Genomic DNA, 21,906 nt, shown 5'->3' with positions numbered 1-21,906 from the left:
AAGAAATTCTCATTTGCAAAAAGTTCTAAAGCACTACTAGTTTTTTCAAAGAGATATCGGCTTTTTCTTTCACATTGTTGGTGGTTCTTTGATGATATCTATCTATATCACCAGATGGTCTTCATTCTGCATTTTTATTATGGATAGTAAATGTTAAGAAAAAGCAAAGATAAGCATTTCTGTTAGTCCTTAATGTTGGAAATGACTTGGGTGGAATGAATTCAGGTGCATAGAGGAGACAGGACTGGTATAAAAGATGTGCGACATGGTCCAAGTTTAGAATATTGAGGTAGATAATGGACATATTCCAATTCACAATAACCTCAAATACAGTAAAAATATCTGGCTCAATCTAACCCTGAGAGTGAAGGAGCACTACAGTGAAAACTTGGAATCATTAAAGAGATACAAATATTAGAAAATGGAAATACAGCCCTGATGATGGTCTGCAAAAATTAATAATATGAAAAAATTTAATAAAAATACTAAGGGTTTAATAAAATTTTTACCCCATTATTCAGAGAAATATTTTAAAAATCCTAAAATTCATATAGAATCCAAAAGTCATGTAATAGTCTCAAAAATCATATGCAAATGACAAATGATTAAGGGATTATAATTCCAGATATAAAGATTTATTTCAAAGTCATAGAATGAAGACAATCAGATAGTACAACAGTGAGTATACGTAACACTAGTCATTTAATGTTTGTAAAACATTCCAATAAAAATCTCTAGAAGAGAAGGAATTTTTAATAAATGGTGGAATCTATATGCAGAAGAAATTAGCCCCATATCTCTTACTTTGCAAAAAAAAAAATATTATGGATAAGACTAAGCCAGGACCTAAACAAGACCTAAACAGGAAATTTGAAAGACTGAAATTTCTAGAAAAAATAAGCAGCCAGTACATTATACAAATTTGGGAACAGACTTTATGAATATTTATTTTTTGTCCCAGTAAGGAAGACTGATAATTGACAATTGGGATTTTAGTATGTAGTATCTTCTGCACAAAGAAATCTTCTAGACAGAGATAAAGAAATAATCAATTTGGTGAAGGAAAACCATGAAAAATATGAGATAATATTGCCAGCTATAAATCTGGCAGATAATTAATATCTATGATATTTTAAAAGCTCTAATAACCAAAAAGTTAGAAAACAAACCACCAATTAAAAATGTTTCTGGGACCTGTATAGATATTATCAAAAGAAAAATAAATGATGATGAAGTTTGTCAAAAATTTTTCATCATTACTACCAGTGATAAATATATAATGCAAAGCAATTTTGAAATTTCATCTTATCCAAGTGATTTGGCAAAGTTAAACAAATACTGAAGAAATTGATATGAAAAGGGAACTTGTATTCACTGTAGATAGGATTGCAAACTAGTACAGTCACATTTCATATAAATATATAAAAAGAACTTATACATAATTTTACCTATAAATACTAAAATTTGATCATAATAAACTTTTCTTGTTTGGAAGGACAATGATCCCTCCAAGAGTCAAAGACAACCTAACAGAAACCCAAACTCAAGGAATGAGAAGCATTCCTATGAATTGTTTGTCAGGGATACCTAAGAAATAACCCCAATATTGGGACTATTTCTTTTGCCCTCAAGGGGTAAAAGTTGGGTGGTAGAACATGAAAACACAATACAAATTTCAAAAAGGGTGAGAGATCTTACATCTGCAAATTTTCCTAAATATCATTTCTCTGAACATTAGCCTCCATGATACCTAAAGACACAGGCAAACTTCCAAAGGAAAGAAGCCACTCACAGTGTTACTCAAACATGATGTCTATGAAGCACATCAATGACTAGCTTAACATAATAATGCTAAAGGTGCAGTGGTGGCATGTATAGCTTGGCAATAAACCAATTAACTCCCTAATTGTACTAGAGACTGTATCAAGGAGAAGAAAAATGCCTGTATCTATTACTCCAGATCTAGAGACTAGATTATCACTTAGTGTTATTGAAGTCATGCATATTGAAGGAGCACCTATAACCAGTACTTTAATAAAGCAGTGTAACACTTAATAACAATCAAAATACTTGTACTTATATTCACAAGTAAATGTAGTCTTAACTCCTAATCAAAGAAGTATTTAATTACCACAAACAGGGAGAAGTACAGAAAATGAATCAATATATAGAATTGTGATTACCAGTCACAATGCATGCATCTAAAATATCACCCCCATACCCTCCACCAAAATAACAATTCTTATGAAATACTGTGGAAGATGGGGGTAGAATAAGTCTGAGGTTCAGAGCATTTGATTTTTGACAATGTCTCCTTGTAATATCTGAAACTACTCTGCAACAAGTTACCATGTGAGTGTTGAACAAGGACATCACAAATAGAGATGTCAAAGTGTATGAGGAAAGGCCAGAAATCCTGTCTTATAAAAAGGACTATAGGTACCTAAGGAATGCTGAATGTAGGAGAAACATTCTCTAGGGATGAGAACAACAATGTCAAAGAGGGAGCCTATCATCCCTAAATACATGTAACATTATACAGAGGATATGTAATGCAAAATGGGCAATGGATTTGAAAGAGTGAATTGAATGGAAGTTATGGACAAGAGAAATACTGGAATTATACTCTCAAAAATTATCTGTGGGTTTTGGGAACAGTGTTATTCACTCATGCACAATGCCTCCTCTCAAATTTCTTTTTACTTTTTTATTGAATGTATTCTTTATTTGCAACTCAAATGTTATCCCCTTTCATGGCCACCCCAATCCTGGATACCCCTATCCCATCCTCCCTCCTACAAGAAATGCTTGCTGAAAGGAGCCTGATATGGACGTCTCCTGAGTGGTCCTGCCAGAGCTGTGCAAATACAGAGGTAGATTCTCACAGCCAATCATTGGACTGAACGTGGGGTACTCTCAAACTTCTTAGAGTAATTTTATGCACACTTCATTAAAATGTTTACCTTAATATTTTACTGCATTGGATTAGGATACAGCAAAGAAATTATTATAACAAGTCCCTAAATTTGTATCATATTTTATGACAAGATCTTTTAGACTTTGAACTTTTTCTTCTATTCATTTTCTATACAGCACATTTCTACTATACATACAATGATGTAATTTTAAGTATCATAACTAATCAGAAACAGAAAAGTACTAAAACAATACACTGCTACATCCATCTCTTCTATTGTGTTTCCCCAAGACTTTGGTAATTGTATATTCTTTATTTTTGTGTGATCAATGTTGCTAGATTCTACCAACACTGATATATTTCTATCATTTACATTATTAGTAATGTTCCCAAGGTCTATTAATATCACTAATAAAATCACACCAATGCCAAGAGTACATGGTCTTCATGGCAGAGTTACAGTCATTCCCCATGTTTACCATACTTTATCCTTTTCTATGCTCATATCTACACACATTTATTCCATAGAATGACTGTCTTGTCTACCATACCTAGTATTGGGTAAAGAGGGACACATTTTTTTGTTATTTTTCTTGGAATATATAATTGTTATAGATATTAGTGTGTTTCTATGATAGTTTAATATTTTGAGTAATAACAAAGCTACACAGTACTACTTTCTCAGAAATATTGCAGAACTATAGATCTCTTTCTGAAGCAACACATGCCTGTTTTTTTTTACCATAAGTAGTTGTGATGTGATGATATGGAATCCTTATATGTGTGACTTAGTAAGTGGTAATATTTTAAACTGTGTCTATGGACTTTATAGCTTAGGGACGCACATGAATGACTTACCCAGCTTCCTAGGAATCTTGAACTAAATGAATATTCCAATATGCCATCTTCTTCATTACAATGCATAGTTCTCTATTTACTGATAGTAAATATTTTGTTCATATTTTCTGGCATACCTCATTAGTTTATGTATTGTATTCTTTAGAGAAATGATTATTAAATGGCTTAGGGCATTTTATGTATATGTATAGTTGCAAAGTATGTTCATGTATCCATGCTTACCTGTGCAAGTACACATAGAAGACATTTATTGACATTGGATTTCTTTCTCAATCATTCTTAACATTGATTTTTATATACTGTTTTTCACTGACTCTAAATAAACTAGAATGACTGTCAGTGGGCACACAAGATCATCTTTCTTCTTCTTCCCAAGCACTGGCATAGCATGTACATACAATGCTGTGACTGGCTCTTAACAGGGCATGAGTGATCTAACTGGGAACCTCAGGCAGGTATAGCAAAAGCATCACTGACTCTGATATCCACTAATAGAATATTTTAAAATAGGCTATTTCAGATCCTCTTTTGCTTTTTATCATACTTAAATATTCTAGATAAAAAACATATTGTCTTGTGTGTTCTGTACAAGTTGATCTATGTATTTGTTATTTATTGTGTGAATGTAAGGAATTCCTTTTGTTATGTAGAAATAATTTGCTTTATGTGGTCTTCATCATAAGCTTTATTTTTGCATGTCCAAGTGCTACTAGGAAGGTACATGTCCTGAAGTAGTTCTCAAATCTTTTGTTTTGGGAATTATGTATCTTAGGTGCTTACATATAAATTACAAATCCATTAATTAAAACTTCTTGAGGTGCACTGTGGGTATTCTGAACTCTATACCTAATATTCTCTTATCAGTGAGCACATACCATGTATGGTCTTTTGTGATTGTGTTACCTCACACAGGATACTTTCTATTTCTTTTTCTTTATGTTTTTCATAACATAAATATTTATAATTTTTCTTCTTTTTAATGAATATAATCTTCATTTACATTTCAAATGCTGAAACCTACCCAAATTCCCCCCTCCTGAAAAACCTCAATTATTCCTCCCACCCCTGCCTCCAAGTATATGCCCCTCCACCTGACCCATTAATACCCCCACTCCTTGATTTCCCTTTGTTGGAGCCTCTATTGAGCCTTTATAGGACTAAGGTCCTCTTCTCCCACTGATGCCCCACAAGGCATTCCTCTGTCAGATTTTTGGATGGGACCATGTCTACCTCTTGATTAATGGTTTAGTCCCTGGGAGTCCTGGGCATCTGGGTGGATGACATCCTTGTTCTTCCCATGGAGCTCTAAATATCTTCAGCTCCTCCAGTCTGCCCTCCAGTTCCTCCATTGGGGATGCCATGCCCAATTCAATTGTGCACTGCTAGCATCTGCTTCTGAATGTGTAAGGCTCTGGCAGGTCTCCTCCAGAGACAACCATAACAGGCTCCTTCCAGTATGCACTTCCTGTCCTCTATAATAGTGTCAGGGTTTGGTGACTGTTTATAGAATGAATCACCAGGTAGGGAAGTCTATGGGTGGCTTTCCTTCAGTCTCTGCTCAACACTTTGTATCAATTTTTGCTCCCATGAATATTTTGTTCCCTTTCTCAGAGGAACCAAAACACCACCACTTCAGTCATCCTTCTTCTAGAACTTCCTGTTAACTGTCAATTGTAAATTGCTTATTTTGAACTTTTGGGCTAACATCTACTTATCAGTGAGAGCATACCATGTGTGTTCTTTTGTGAATAGGTTACTTCACACAGGAAGACACTTGCTAGTTTCATCCATTTGCCTAAGAATTTCACAAATTCATTATTTTTAATAGCTGAATAGCACTCCATTGTGTATATATACCACAATTTCTGTATCCATTCCTCTGTTGAAGTACATCTGAGGTCTTTCCAGCTTCTGCCTATTAAAATGAAGGCTGCTATGGACATCATGGAGCATGTGTTCTTATTACCTATTAGAGCATCTTCTGGGTATATGCCCAGGAATTGTATAGTTGGTTCCTTAGCTTGTATTATGTCTATTTTTTGGGCGAAGCACAAAACTGATTTCCAGAGTAGTTTTACCAGCTTACAATCCCACCAGCAATGTAGAAGTGTTCCTCTTTCCCCACATCGTCTCAGGCATCTGCTGACCCCTGAGTTTTTTTTTATCTTAGCCATTCTGACTGGTGAGATGTGAAATCTCAGTGTTGTTTTGATTTGCAATTCCTTGACAACTAAGGATGCTGAACATTTCTTCAGATGCTTCAGGGCCACTGGAATTTCCGCTATTGAGAATTCGCTCTTTAGCTCTGTACCCCATTTCTTAATAGTGTTATTGGACTCTCTGGAGTCTAACTACTTGAGTTTTTTGTATTCATTGGATATTATCCCTCTATCAGATGTAGGATTGGTAAAAATCTGTTCCCAATTTGTAGTGCCTGCAAGTTTCATTAAGTCATTGTTTTTACTAGCTGAGTAGGGCTCCATTGTATGATCCCACATTGTCTGTATCCATTTCTCTGTTGAGGGATATCTGGGTTGTTTCAAACTTCTGGGTATTATAAATAAGGCTGCTAGGAGCACTGTGGAGCAAGTATCCTTGTTATATTTTGGAGCATATTTGGGGTATATGCCCAGGAATAATATAGCAGGCTTCCCAAGTAGTACTATGTCCAATTTTCTGAGGAAATGCCAGACTGATTTTTAGAATTTTTGTACCAGTTTGCAATTCAAACATCAGTGGAGGAGTGTTTCTCTTTCTCCACATCCTTGTAAGTGCCTGGTATCACCTGAGCTTTGATCCTAGCTATTCCATTTGAAGCTCAAGACAAAGGAAGATGAATGTGTGGATTCTTCAGTCCTACTTAGAAAGGAAAAATATAAAGGGGGACAATGAAAGCCATAAGATCATGGGCAGATGTTGTACATACCCCAAGGGAACACAAATGCCAACCAAGGCTTCTAAACCCACCCAAACTCTCAATTACCATAGATGAAGAAACAAAGGTATCCCATGACAAAAACAAATTTGCACAATGTCTTTCCACAAACCCAGTACTTCAAAGGATAATGAATGGAAAACACCAACAAAAGTAGGGAAACTACACACTAGAAAAAGCAAAAAAATAAACTTCTTTTAACAAACCATAAAGAAAAGAGCCAAAAAAACATAACTCCACCCCTGATAACAAAAATAGCAGGAAGTAACAATCACTTTTTCTTAATATATCTTAATATCAATGGACTCATTTCTCCAATGAAAAGACATAGACTAACAGACTAGATACATAAACATGACCCAACATCTTGCTGCATAGAGGAAACTCACTTCAGGCACAAAGACAGACACTACCTCAGAGTAAAAGGCTGGAAAACAATTTTCCAAGCACATGGTCCCTAGAAACAAGCTGATGCAGAAATTCTAATATCCAATAAAAGAGACTTATAGCCCAAAGTATTCAAAAAAGATAAAGGACAATTCACACAAACCAAAGGAAAAAATATACCAAGATGAACTCTCAATTCTCAATGTCTGTGTTCAAAATGCAAGGGCACCCACATTCATAAACGAAACTTTATTAAAGCTCGAAGCACACATTGTTCCTCACAGAATAACAGCCAGGGATTTGAACACCCCATTCTCATCAATGGTTTGATCATGGAAACAAAAACTAAACAGAGACACAGTGAAATGAGCAGAAGTTATAAACCAAATGGATTTAACAGATATCTATATAACATTTTATCCTAAAATAAAAGCAGACCTTCTCAGTACCTCACAGTAACTTCTCCAAAACTAACCATATAACAGGTCACAAAACAGACCTCAACAGGTATAAGAAGATTGACATAATCCAACATACCCTATTGGATCACGATGGAAAGGCTAGTCTTTAATAACAAAATCAACAGAAAGCCCAAATATACATGGAAACTGATCAACATTCTACTCAATAATAATTTGGTCAAGGAAGAAATAAAGAAATTAAAAACATTTTATAATTTATTGAAAATGATGGCACAACATATCCAAGCATAAGAGACACAAGGGAAGAAGTGCTAAGATGAAAACTCATAGCTCTGAGTGTCTCCAAAAAGAAATGGAAAAGAGAGTATGCTAAAAGTTTGACAGCACATCTTAAGGCTCTAGAATAAAAAGAAGCAAATATACCCAAGAAGAGTAGACAATAGGAAATAATCAAACTCAGGGCTGAAATCAACCAAGTAGAAACAAAAAGAACTATAAAAGAATCAACCAAACCAGGAGCTGGCTCTCTGAAAAAAACCAAGAAGGTACTTAAAAACTTAGCCAATTTAACCAGAGTGCACAGAGACAGTATCCAAATTAACAAAATCAGAAATGAAAAGGGAGAAATAGGAACAGATACTGAGGAAATCAAAAAGTCATCATATCCTACTACAAAAGCCTATACTCAACAAAAATGGAAAATCTAGATGAAATGGAAAATTTTCTAGACAGATACCAGGTACCAAAGATAAATCAGGATCAGATAAATGATCTAAACTATTCCATAAACCCCTAAAGAAAAAGAAACAGTCATTAAGATTCTCCCAAACAAAAAAGCCCAAACCAGATGGGTTTAATGCAGAGTTCTATCAGACCTTCAAAGAAGACCTAATACCAATACTCTTCTAGCTATTTGGCAAAATAGAAACGGAAGGAACACTACCCAATTCTTTCTATGAAACGACAATTATGCAGATACCTAAACCACATGAACACCGAACAAAGAAAGAGAACTTTGGACCAATTTCCTTTATGAATATCAATGCAAAAATACTCAATAAAATTCTTGCATCCTAGTCCTAGCCAGAACAATTAGACAACAAATGGAGGTCAAAAGTGTGCAAATAGGAAAGAAACATATCGAAGTATCACCATTTGCAGATGATATGATAGTATACTTAAGTGATACCAAAAATTCCACCAGAGATCTCCTAAACCTGAAAAACAACTTCAGCAACATTGTTGGATATAAAAATAACTCAAACAAATCAGTAGCCTTCCTATATTCAAAGGATAAACAGGTTGAGAAAGAAATTAGGGAAATTACACCCTTCACGATAGTCACAAATAATACAAAATACCTTGGTGAGACTATCCAAGCAAGTGAAATATCTGTATGACAAGAATCTCAAGTCTCTGAAGAAAGAAGTTGAAGATCTCAGAAGATGAAAACATCTCCCATGCTCATTGATAAGCAGGGTTATTATAGTAAAAATTGCTGTCTTGCCTAAAGCAATCTAGAAATTCAATGCAATCCCCATTGCATTTCCAGCTCAAGTCTTCATACTAACTATATGAAAGAGCAATTACCAAATTTGTCTGGAATAAAAAGCAATCCAGGATACTGAAAACTATTCTCAACAATAAAAAAACCTCTAGAAGAATCACCATCCCTGACCTTAAGCTATACTACAGAGCAATACTAATAAACTGCATGATATTGATAAAATGGCAGGCAGGTAGCTCATTGAAACAGAATTGAAGATCCAGAAATTAATACACACTTATGGTCTCTTGATCTTTGACAAAAGTGTTAAAACCATCCAGTGGTAAAAAGAGATAGCATTTTCAACAATTGGTGCTGGTTCAACTGGCAGCCAACATATAGAAAGATGCAAATTGATCCATTTTTAACTACCTGTACCAAGTTCAAGTTCATGTGGATCAAGGAACTCCACATAAAACTAGATACATACACTGAATCTAGTATAAGAGAACGTGGGGAAGAACCCTGGGCACAGGGGAAATTTTCCTGAACAGAAAACCAATAGCTTATGCTCTAAGATCAAGAATTGATAAATGGGACCTCGTAAAATTGCTATGATTCTATAAGTTGAAGGACAATGTCAATAGGATAAATGGGCAACAATCAGGTTGGGAAAAAGATCTTTACCAATCTTAGATCCGATGGATGACTAATAGATAATATATATAAAGAACTCAAGAAATTAGACTCCTGAGAACCAAATAACCCTATTAAAATGGGGTATAGAGGCAAACAACGAATTTTCAACTGAGGAATACTGGATGGCTGAAATGTTCAACATCCTTGATCATCAGGAAAATGGAAATCAAAATAACCCTGAGACTACTGCACACCGGTCAAAATGGCTAAGATCAAAAATTCAGGTGAAAGCAGATGCTGGTGAGGATGTGGAGAAAGAGGAACAGTCCTTCACTGCTAATGGGACTGAAAGCTTGTACAACCACTTTGGAAAGCAATCTGGCAGTTCTTAAAAAAATTGTAAATAGTTCTCTCTGATGATCCAGTTATACCACTACTGGGCATATACCCAAATTACGTTCCAACATGTAATGAGGACATATGTTCCACTCTGTTCAAAACAGCTTTATTTATACTAACCAGAAACTGGAAAAAAAAACCCATATGTCGCTTAATGGAATAATGGATACAGACAATGTGCTGAATTTCCACAGTGGGGTATTAATCAGCTATTAAAAATGAGGACTTTATGAATTTTTCAGTCAAATGTATGGACCTGTAAAATATCATGAATGAGGACAGACATAAAAGGTTAAACATGATATATATATACTCACTGATAAGTGGATAATAGCCCCAAAGCTCAGAATATGTACAGTATAACTTGCAGACTATGTGAAGCTCAACAAGAAGGAAGAACACATTGTAGATTATTCAGTCTTACTTAGAAGGGTGAGAAAAATAATCATGGAAAGTAGGTAGAGGGAATTAACTCTGAGAGAGAGAGAGAGAGAGAGAGAGAGAGAGAGAGAGAGAGAGAGAGAGAGAGAGAGAGAGAGAGAGAGAGAGAGAGAGAGAAGATTGGGAGGGATAAAAATGGGGCAGGATCAGGTATGGGAAAAGACAGGAGAGAGGCCAAGAGGGTGCGGCAAATGAATAGAAATGTGTAGCAGTTTGTGGCAGGGAACAGGGAAAACCACTAAATAGTCCCAGATGACAGGTAATCTATAGGTTTCCAGGACCTACATAGAATGACATTAGCTCTAGTAACTAACAGAGGGAACATAGACCCTGAAGATATAAAGTTCACTAAATAGATATGGTCTCAAGATGAGGGAAGGAACCTCACAACTATCTCAAAAATTTTAACCCAGAAATTTTCCTGCCTAAAGAAAATGCAGGGACAAAAGATGGGGCATAGACTGAAGGAAAGTCCATCATCCAGAGACTACCCAACCTTGTGATCCATCCCATCTTCAGAAACAAAACCCAGACAATATTCTTGATGCCAAGAACTGTTCACAAATAGGATCCTAGTACGGCTTTCTTCTGAGAGTCTCTGCCAGCATTTTCCTGGGTCTGATGATTTCCTTTCCTAAGACATTCAAACCAATCATCTGACTGAGCTCGGGGATACCAATGGAAGACTAAGTATAAGTACTGACGGAGCTGATCGGGCTTGCAATCCCATAGGAAAAACAGCAATAGCAACTAACCCAATTCTCCAGAACCACTAACCAAAGATGGATGGGTATATTATTCTGGCTACATATACAGCAGAAAATATACTTATCTGCCATCAATGGGAGGGGAGTTCCTTGGTCCTGTGGAAGCTTATTGCTCCAGTGTAAAGGGATGCTAGAGGGTAAAATGAGAGTTGGGTTGTTGGTGGGTTGATTGGATGAGGGTTTGTGAAGAGGAGACTGGGAAGAGGGACTATATAAAATGGAAATATATAAAATAATTAATAAAACTATACAAAATAAAATAAGTTAAATGTGGATAGTTACTTGCTAATCTTTGTGTATTTAGTCTTATTGTTGTACTGGACAATTCTAAGATATAATTACATAATTATTTATTTGTCCTTTCTCAAATTTAGGACACTCAATTTATAGAATATATTCACAAGACTCTATATGAATTATACATAATCCTATAGGCATGTATACCATAAGGGAGGGATGCATAAATAATTTCAAATGTAATTTGTGTGTAAATAATGCAGTATATTTATAAATGCAGTTACACTGCAGTGAAATTCAACGAGTGTGTAATATGATAAAGGTTACTTTAAAAATTACTTAATATTTTAAATTCAGATGATATTATAATTAATATAATGTATTTGATAATATTTCACAATCCATTAATCTCTATTATTTCATTACCTCTCATAATCAATCCCAATATATTTTAAATTTGAATATAAAAATACAAGTTTCAGAAACTTAGCAGTTGGACATGGATGTAGTCAAGAGTGGATTGGCCTGGAGTGCTATAAATTCAGGACTCATGAAGTTCTCAGGAAAATATCATTAAGTAAAAGAAATTTTGACCCAGATATGACTGCATTAAGGAAACATTTATAAACAACAAAATTACATAGTTCTAGGTAGAAATGGTATTTTCTTTTTACTTTGTAATTTAGACTACTGCATGCTAACTTTAACAAGTCCAATGAGTTCTGACCTGCAATTGACTATCCCTTGGCAGTGAAGCCCTTTGGGCTTAAATATCCAAAGCTCCTCATTAGTGAAGTTCTTTGGTCTCAGCTGATTGGAAGGCAGCATCAATGTTTCAGTACCAATAATGAGTCATCTATTATTTTATCTAATTCTCTTACTTGGAGGAGTCACAGAGATGATATTATATTGACATAAGTCCCAAAATGACGAATGTATGTTAAAACGGAAAATCTCAGGTTTAATACTAAAACTAAAACATGGAACATAGATTCTGTTTAGGTATATACTTTCTCTTAAATATTTGCTGATTGATCATCAAAATCAATATAAAATTACACAGTTATTCTTTTTTTATATATTGGTGCTTTTATCTCCCTCCCCTAAACTTATTTTTTAAACAAACAACATTTCAGAATACCAAGAGTGACAAAATAGGATAGAGTTTAAAAAGCCTATTAGGCTGTATCACTCCTTAGATTTACACACTTTTTGTTTTCTTTTTAGATACATTTGACAAATTTGTACATGTTCAATGTAAATGTGTTTGTGAACACATATGACATCCCTCCCTAATGTGAAAGGTTGTAGAATCTTTTTGCAGTCATTATGGTCAAAATGAACTTTCCAGTCAGAATTAGTGTATTATCTATAGTATATACAGCATTATATATATGTATGTATATGTATATACACATACACATATACATATATATATATATATGCAGAGAGAGAAAGAGAGAGAGAGGGGGGGAGGGAGGGAGGTAGAGAGAAACATATATATATAACAGATTCTACATAGTGTAGTATCTATAGCCTAGATCATTCTGGAAGCTAAATTATAAAACTTAGGTGAAAGAAAATGTAGTGATAAAATTGACATATCATACATTAAGCTGGCAAGAATTAAAAGAAATTTCTGGTAAGAAATCTACAGAAAATAACAGCAGCAGCAACAACATCAAAAAACAAAAATGGTACTGTGTGTATGTGAGGAGAAAGTAAGGCACTGTTGAAATTACTAGAAATATCATGACTCATTTTGCTTCTTTTTTATTGCATTTATTTTTATGGACAAATTACACATTTATTCTTAATAGTTTTATTAAAGTTTACCTTATATGCAATAAACATCATATATTTAATCTGTACAATTTCATATATTTGGCATAATACATTAATATGTGTATATTCAAATATACATATATAGGTATAGATGTGGGTATATACCAGAAAAATCTTTATCAAAACAGGCAATAGCACATCCATAAGAATTTTTTGCTTATGTCTTAGTAAAATAGTTTCAATTTTCTCTTTAATTCATAATACTTGTCTTAAGATTCTTTCTCTCTGTTATGTCAATAATTCATTAGCTTTTAAATATTATTTTATACGTTTGGAAGCTAGACTACATGCATGTCTGCATGCCAATTGCCTGCCTAGTGCCTGCAGGACTCAGATGAAAATCCCAGAACTGGAGGTACAAATGACTGTATTGTGTCACAAAAATGGTAGGAATTGGATCCAGGTAGTTTGGAAAAGGATGCACCTTTAACCACTGAAAAATCATTATTGTACCTTTTTCCTACCTTCAATTCTTCTTTGGTTTTCCATTCTTTGAAAATGGAAGCTGTCTTCTTTATTGTTCATGTTCTCTTCTTTATGGCTATTACATATCTGCACATAGCACTACATATATATATATATATATATATATATGTGTGTGTGTGTGTGTGTGTGTGTGTGTGTGTGTGTGTGTGTGTGTATGTATGTATATATGTATAGTCACAAATCTGAGTATGTATACAAGTGTATATACAATTTACTAAGTCCATTTAGCATTGCTTCTATACATTTTTTCAGGGCTGACCTCTTGAGTTTGGACACTCTATTGGAGAAAATTAATTCATTCTATTCACAATATCTTTTTTCATTTAGTATGAGTTCCTTGATAATTTCATAGAAAGCTCGTTGATCATATTAATGAATTCCCTCCATCTCCATCACATTCATCCTTTCTTTCAAGCTATTCAACTCTGTAAAATAATTGTTTAACAATTATTTTAAAATCCAAGTACAGTTTTGCTGCCCATGTATGGTCAAACCATCAGAAGTTGTACCTTAGGGTAAAGTGACTCCCCTTCTTGCAGTAGCTTCCAAGTGTCAGTACCTACTTTTACAGAAATAAATATTTTTTGTATCTATATACCTTCTGCATTAATGGATTTTCTGTCAGCTATATATCTGCATAGGCTTTGTTTATGCTGTCACGAGTACTATGCATTCATATGTGTAGCAAACCTTCAGTATAAATAAACAGAAGAAAACAATGCAAAACAAACTCCACTCTTTCTTGGAGTCATTCATAGATTGTAACCTTTATAGTCTTCTTATTGTGAACATTTAAGTATATCTAGCTTCTGATTATATTTTATCTGCTTGGGTTTCAAAGGTGTAGGAAATACTATTACTAGATAATTTTAGTACAATGAACTGAGAAACTCAGTCTTTGGTAAATGTGTTTCTGTGACACATATTTCATATAAAAAGCTCCTGAATCTTGGGTCAAAATAAGACCTTCCTCCTATAGTTTGTCCATGTGTTTTTCATAATAAGACATAACAGAAATTAATAAATTCACTTCCACTTCCCTATTTTTTTTATTTTATTTTTTTAGACTCTACACATAACAAAAAACACAGAATACCTGTTATGATGAATATGACATATCTTGCTCTGTATGGTAATGTCCAGTTACATAATTTTCCTTCAAATGGCATAAGTTAAATTTAAGGCAGAATAGAATAACTTAATTAATGAAATGTGTAACATTCCAAGTCAGAGAAGGTGAATGCCAGAAGACTAAATTTGTGAAGCAATGCATACCAAATACTAGTGTAAAGAGTGACCAGAATGAGCAAAAAATACAGTAACATTTAAGATTATTGTGTACATTAGTAGAAAGATGTCAAATGATCAAACAGTAATCAGAGACAAATGTGGTGAGAATATTTTTTCTAACAAGGCAAACAAACAGTTACCAAAATTATCTGGGTAATTCAAAGGATGTATCTATAAAACACTCCTCACACAAGACTCAGTCCACACTGCAGAAGAGTTGGAAGAATCTTTGTAAGAGTCAGAGGACTAGGAAAATTCCTAGAGGAATGTGTTTCCTAATAATGTCAGAAACTATACTAATAAAGTATAACCAACATCACTCACTAAATATGAGTTGAACACATATTGAACACAGATGACATCAATAGACATCTCAATGTCGGTGAAGGAAAGATTGCAAGGCCTCAAGCTTATGCAAAGTACTACAGGAATTTAAGAAATGACAGGACTAGAAATAGTCTTCTCCAAGGATAACTACAATTGGTTATTCAATACCGAATTGCAATAGGTGAACCATACATAAAAATAAATATTATAAGTCAGAACAGATTATATTTAGCATATGTGTATATGCATATGTGTGTGTGTGTGTGTGTGTGCGTGTGTGTGTGTGTTTGTATACATATATATGTTAATGTAAAAGAGCAACTGCAAAAACCGGTAATGAATATTATATGGTAGAATAAAAAACTTTGAAGAAGAATATGAAAGAGAGAAATTATACAATGAAATTTTTATCTGAAAAGTAAAAGAAATAATAAAAATATCTTCATAACTCTACTTAGTGGACATAGTAATATATTTTCATCCCTATAACCAAACATTAGTATATTAGTATATCAGAAAATAATCTTTTTCCAGTAGATGGCAATTGAGACAGAAATTCACACCTGGCCTACATTCAAATCATAAGAGGCTGAGGAATTCTCAGTCCTAAATGGAACATGTAAACTACATTCCTTCCACATGATGGTCAGAGAAAAATTATGAGACACAATTAAATTGTTAGAGCCAGATGGAATAGTTATGTACTGCCAAAAATATTCATCAGACATTACAACACCATTCGACACATGAACTCACATTGACTTTTACTCCTACAAGATCTACAGTATATTAAGCCAGACAGTAGTTTAGTATGGGTGGAAAATGTTCAGTGAAATACCAACACTAGTTATGGTTTCAATGAAAGATGGTTGTTGCTAAGGGAAAGAAGTCCCTCATCTTTAGAAATAAGGTTCCTAATAGGATTTCAGTCTTTCACTGGAACATTGGATGGATAGTCTTCCACATATTTATACTTGCACACTAAGTGTATTCTGTGTGTGTAAAACATACAACACAAAAACAAATACATCATGGAAATGAAAAGAAGATATGTTTATAGAGAAAGGGAAAATTTCGATGGAAGTTATGGGAGTACATGTGTGCAAAAACGTTATTTTCATTGTGTATATATACCACATTTTGGGAGTACTTACTATTCAGCAATTAAAAACAATGAATTCATGAATTTTTTAGGCAAATGGATGGAACTGGAAAATATCATGCTAAGTGAAGTAACGCAATCACAAATGAATACACATGGAATGTAATCATTGATAAGCAGATATTAATTAGCCCTGAAGCACTGAACACTGAAGATACAATTAGCATATCAAATGATTCCCATGAAGAAGGAAGAAGAGGGCCCTAATCCTGGAAAGGCTTGATGCAGCATTGTAGGGGAGTACCAGGACAGAGAAAAAGGAGGGGAAAAGATAGGAGAATGGATGGAGAGAAAAGGACTTATGGGACATATGGGGGGGGGACTGGAAAAGGGGAAGGCTATTAGAATGTAAACAAAGAATATAGAAAATAAATTTTAAAAAATAAAAAGAGGAGGATATTAGCCCAAAAGCTCGGAATATGCAAGAAACAATTCACATACCAAATGATGCCCAAGAAGAAGGAAGGAGAGGCCCCTGGTCCTGGAAAGCAGTGTAGGGGAATACCAGGACAGGGAAGTGGGAGGGGGTGATTCGGGAACAGGGGGAGGGAAGAGGGCTTATCAGACTTTCGGGGAGGGGGTAATCCAGGAAAGGGGATATCATTTGAAATGTAAATAAAAAGTATATCGAATAAAAAAAAGACATCTACAGTGTACTCATAATAAATAAATAAATCTTTAAAAAATGTTATTTTCAGGTATTAAATTCCTATCCAATTAAAATGATGATCTGGGTCCTCAGGTAGTATTATGTCCAATTTTTTGAGGAACTGCCAGACTGATTTCCAGAGTGGTTGTACCAGTTTGAAATCCCACCAGCAATGTAGGAGTGTTTCTTTCTCCACATCCCCTGTGCCTATGTGCTCCAGGTTCTTCCCCACTTTCTTTTATATTAGATTCAATATATCTGATTTTATGTGGAATTCTTTGATCCACTGCGATTTGAGGTTTGCACAAAGAGATAAGAATGGATTAATTTGCATTCTTTTACATCGTGACCACCAGTTGATCCAGCAACAATTTTTAAAAATGCTGTCTTATTTTCCACTGGATGGTTTTACTTCCTTTGTAAATATCAAGCAACCATAGGTATGTAGGTTAATTTCTGGGTCTTTAAGTCTATTTCACTGATTTACCTGCCTATCTCTGTATGAATACCATGCAGTTTTTATCATGATAGCTCTGTATACAGCATGAGGTTAGGTATACTGATTCCTGCAGAAGTTCTTTTATTGTTGAAAATAAGTTTTTGTTATCCTACATTTTTTCATTTTAAATGAATTTAAGAATTGCTCTTTCTAACTCTATGAAGAATTGAGTGGGTATGTTGATGGGGAATGCATTGAATCTGTAGCTTACTTCAACATGTACTATTTCCTATACATATACTATAGAATGACTAATAGTAAGTTTTACTATATTAATCCTGCCAATCCACAAACATAAGAGATCTTTTCATCTTCTATGATTTTCTTCGAATTCTTTCTTCAGAGACTTGAAGTTCTTGTCATACAGATCTTTTACTTCTTTAATTAGAGTCACATCAAGATATTTTACATGATTTGTGATTATTGTGAAAGGTATAGTTTCTGTAATTTCTTTCTCAGACAGTTTTTCCTTTGAGTATAGGAAGGCTACTGATTTATTTGAGTTAATTTTATATCCAGCCACATTGCTGAAGTTGTTTATCAGCTGTAGGAGTTCTCCTGTGGAGTTTTGGGGTCATTTAAGTATACTGTCATATTATTTGAAAATGATATTTTGACTTCTTCCTTTCCAATTTGTATCCATTGGACATCCTTTTGGTGTCTAATTGTTCTAGCTAGAAATTCAGGAACTATATTGAATAGATAGGGAGAGAGAAGCCAGCCTTGTCTAGTACCTGACTCTAGTGGGCTTGCTTCAAGTTTCTCTCAATTTATTTTGATGTTGGCTACTGCCGTGCCTTACATTGCTCTTGATATTTTTAGGTATGGGTCTTGAATTCCTGCTCTTTCCAACACCAAAGGATACACATGGACTGACCCATGGCACTGGCCACATATGTGGTGGAGGATGGCCTTGATGGAAAACCTTGGGAAGATAAGCCCTTGGGCCTGAGGGTTTTTCATGTTTCAGTGTAGGAGAAAGCCAGGGCAGGAGGATGGGAGTGGGTGGCTGGGTGAACACCCTCATTGAGGCAGGGGGAAGGGGAATGAAATCGGGGTTTTCTGAAGGGGAGACCTAGAAAAGGGAAAACATTTAAAATATAAATTTTAAAAATCCAATAAAAATAAAGATCTGTTCATGTGTTTGGGTAGTTACTCATTTCTGTAGGATAGGTTAAAGTAATCCGAGGTCAGTATAATGTTTTCAAAAGCAATGGAGTGGTGGGAGTCAAATTCCACATTCAGAATAATGATTAGTATATTATTTATAGGATGCTAAACAAGGATCTGGACAGGAATAGACCACTTCAAAAGAAGGGGTATAATTTTTAGATCGGAATAGTGGAATAGACTTTGGTTTATAAATCCCACACTCTTTTGTGAACCTAATATAAAATAGTGGTGATAATAAATAACACACAAGTTTCATGTTCTCCTTTTCCACGAAAGGAATAGCAATAGCAATTGCCTGGGGATTTATTAAGAATGTCAGCTGTTGGACTGTAATCTGTATCCCTCATAAAAATCAGCTCTAGAAATGAGCATCATCAATTCTGCAAACACATTTTAAAGTTTGTGAATATCTTCTCTAGAAATCTATTTTTATTATAAAGAAAAAATAAGTTAGAAAAAATGTTTTATTTAAACTTTGTAGAACACCATCTTTTTTCTCCTAATCATCTCTGTATGTATTTACCTGTTCAGCCAAATTTTCATTAAGTATTATCATATTTAAGCATTGTTTCATGTGTTAACAATAATATGGCATAGCTTTATTCTTAATTTACTACTTTCTACATTTGACAAGTGAATGAAAATTATAATCATAAAATTCCTGTTTTCTTGGGATGTACTTTTCCTAAACTCTTAGGTACATTCCAATTACAAGGCAAAGTGTAGGGTATAAAATTACATATATTATAAAACACATATGAAGATAGGAATAGTCATTACTTCTCAAAACACAGTCACTCTAAAATTATGAGTATATCACATTTTCTAGGAGAAATGACCCTACTAAAAATGTGTTTTCTTCTGTCTGAATGACATACAGGTGCCCATAAAGTCAGATATCATCTATAGTTTACTTATTTTCAAAGCCTTAAAATAAATTTGGTACCCCAGATTGGGGAAGAGTGTGTTTGGAGATTATAGGCACAAAAATACAAGGTTCTTTTGTAGAGAGTAAAGGATAATTTGCATAAGTCAGGTCTCTCAATCTACCAGTTAAATGAGATTTGGTTATATCACAATATTTTATCTATGTTTCTATGGAACTATGCATCTATGCATCTATCTATCTATCTATCTATCTATCTATCTATCTATCTATCTGTCTACCTACCTACCTACCTACCTACCTACCTACCTACTGTGTGTGCATCTTTATGCATGTTGATATCCACATGCCGGGCCTTGCATATAGAACTCAGAGGACAAATAGCTGGAATGAATTTCTCCCTCCAGCTTGTAAAACATAGGGCATATAAAAATTTCAGCAGGCGTAGCAATAAACATCTTTACCAAATGAGCAATCTCACTGGGCTAGATCCTGGCCACATTTTCATGGCAATTCAACCTACTAATTTAGTCAGTCTAAAGGATGCATAATGAAGTCATTCAATGTGTCTTAAAAAGAACACAGACACACACACACACACACACACACACACACACATCTTCTGTCTTAACCAGAAACTGCCCGTGAATTTTGATATTATTTCTAGTACCTGGAAAGTAAGTGTTGTAGAAAGATTTGATGGAATCCCAAGGTTTTTCAAACAAATTCTTCACCTTGAAATGTCCCCTTTAAGTATGGAACACTCTATTATTCTATGATATGTTATGGTCTTTATTCTCTTAGGTCTGAAGATACCAACACTGGCCATTGTTAACTCCAACAAAATCATGACAAACAACTAACGTATAAATGCATTAATTCTTTTGATAATGGCATTGAATTTGCTGAGAAATTCTTACCTCACTGATACATGTACTGAGATCAAAAATCATAATAACAATTTCACTGGGAATAGGTGTTCATCTCCTTGGCATAGAGCCACAGAAAATGTCATAATTGTGAAGATTTATACAGTTAAAATGTAGTTCTTTTGTTGCAATATTAGAAGAATGAAATAGGATTCATAATTGCAATTTATGAAAATTTTATTAGAGTATTTTCTAGAGAAAATGATGTCTAAGTGAATGAAATATCATAGAAAAGAAGTCATTCTACTAAAGAATTTCTTTGTGGCGTCCTTCATGTCCCTGTTCCTCAGACTATAGATAAAGGGGTTCAGCATCTGAGGTACAACAGAATACATCACTGAAGCCACTGCAATCTTCCTGGATGAATCCATAATAATAGATGAAATATATACCCCAAAACCTGTCCCATAGAACAGTGATATAACTGACAGGTGAGACCCACAGGTGGTAAAGGCTTTGTGTTTTCCTTCTGATGATGACATTCTCAAAATAGAGGACATGATATGAATATATGAAAAAACTATTCCAGAGAGAGGAATTCCAGCAAATATGCATGATGAAATATAAAGCAGGATGTTATCAATGACAGTATCTGAACAGGACAACATGAGAATCTTGGGAAGTTCACAGAAGAAGCTTGGTATTTCCAGATGTGTGCAGAATGACAGTCTGAGCACCATCAGGCTGTGCATTAAAGAATCCAGGACACTAGCTAGCAGGGACAATAAAATTAGCAGGACACAGAAACAGGGTTCCATGATGACTGTGTACCTTAGGGGGTGACAAATAGCCACATAACGGTCATAAGCCATTACTGCAAGGAGACAGTTTTCCATGCCACAAAAAATTAAGACAAAGCTTGTTTGAGTGAGGCAGCCTTTGTATGTGATGCTTTGATTGTTTTCTTGTATGTTCACCAGCATCTTCGGGATGGTGCTTGTGCTTAAACAGATGTCATTTAAGGATAAATTGGAGAGGAATAAGTACATAGGTGTATGAAGCTGGGAGTCAGAGATAGAAATCAAGATTATAAGCATGTTTCCGAAAATGGTAACCAGATATATAGAAAAGAACAAGATGACCAAGACAGGCTGCAGTTCTGGGTCTTCTGTCAATCCCAAAAGAAGGAATCCCGGAAAAGCTGTTTGGTTTCTCTTTTCCATGTTGTTCAT

The 21,906-nt window shown here is 34.5% G+C and overlaps 1 protein-coding gene across 1 annotated transcript; it reads right to left on the bottom strand.

The window, feature by feature from the left end:
• Positions 1-20,958: 20,958 nt before the first annotated feature.
• On the bottom strand, positions 20,959-21,906 carry LOC127690149 (olfactory receptor 7G2-like). Its single transcript, XM_052189696.1, has one exon. It carries the CDS (start codon positions 21,904-21,906, stop codon positions 20,959-20,961), a length of 948 nt encoding a protein of 315 aa, XP_052045656.1.

The sequence above is a fragment of the Apodemus sylvaticus genome, chromosome 7, assembly GCF_947179515.1.
Source record: "Apodemus sylvaticus chromosome 7, mApoSyl1.1, whole genome shotgun sequence".
NCBI classification, from domain to species: domain Eukaryota; kingdom Metazoa; phylum Chordata; class Mammalia; order Rodentia; family Muridae; genus Apodemus; species Apodemus sylvaticus.
This window is presented reverse-complemented; position numbering and strand designations above follow the sequence as displayed.

Coding starts and splice junctions, on each gene's coding strand:
- LOC127690149 (XM_052189696.1), bottom strand. CDS start 21,906: ATGAACAACATGGAAAAGAGAAACCAAACAGCTTTTCCGGGATTCCTT.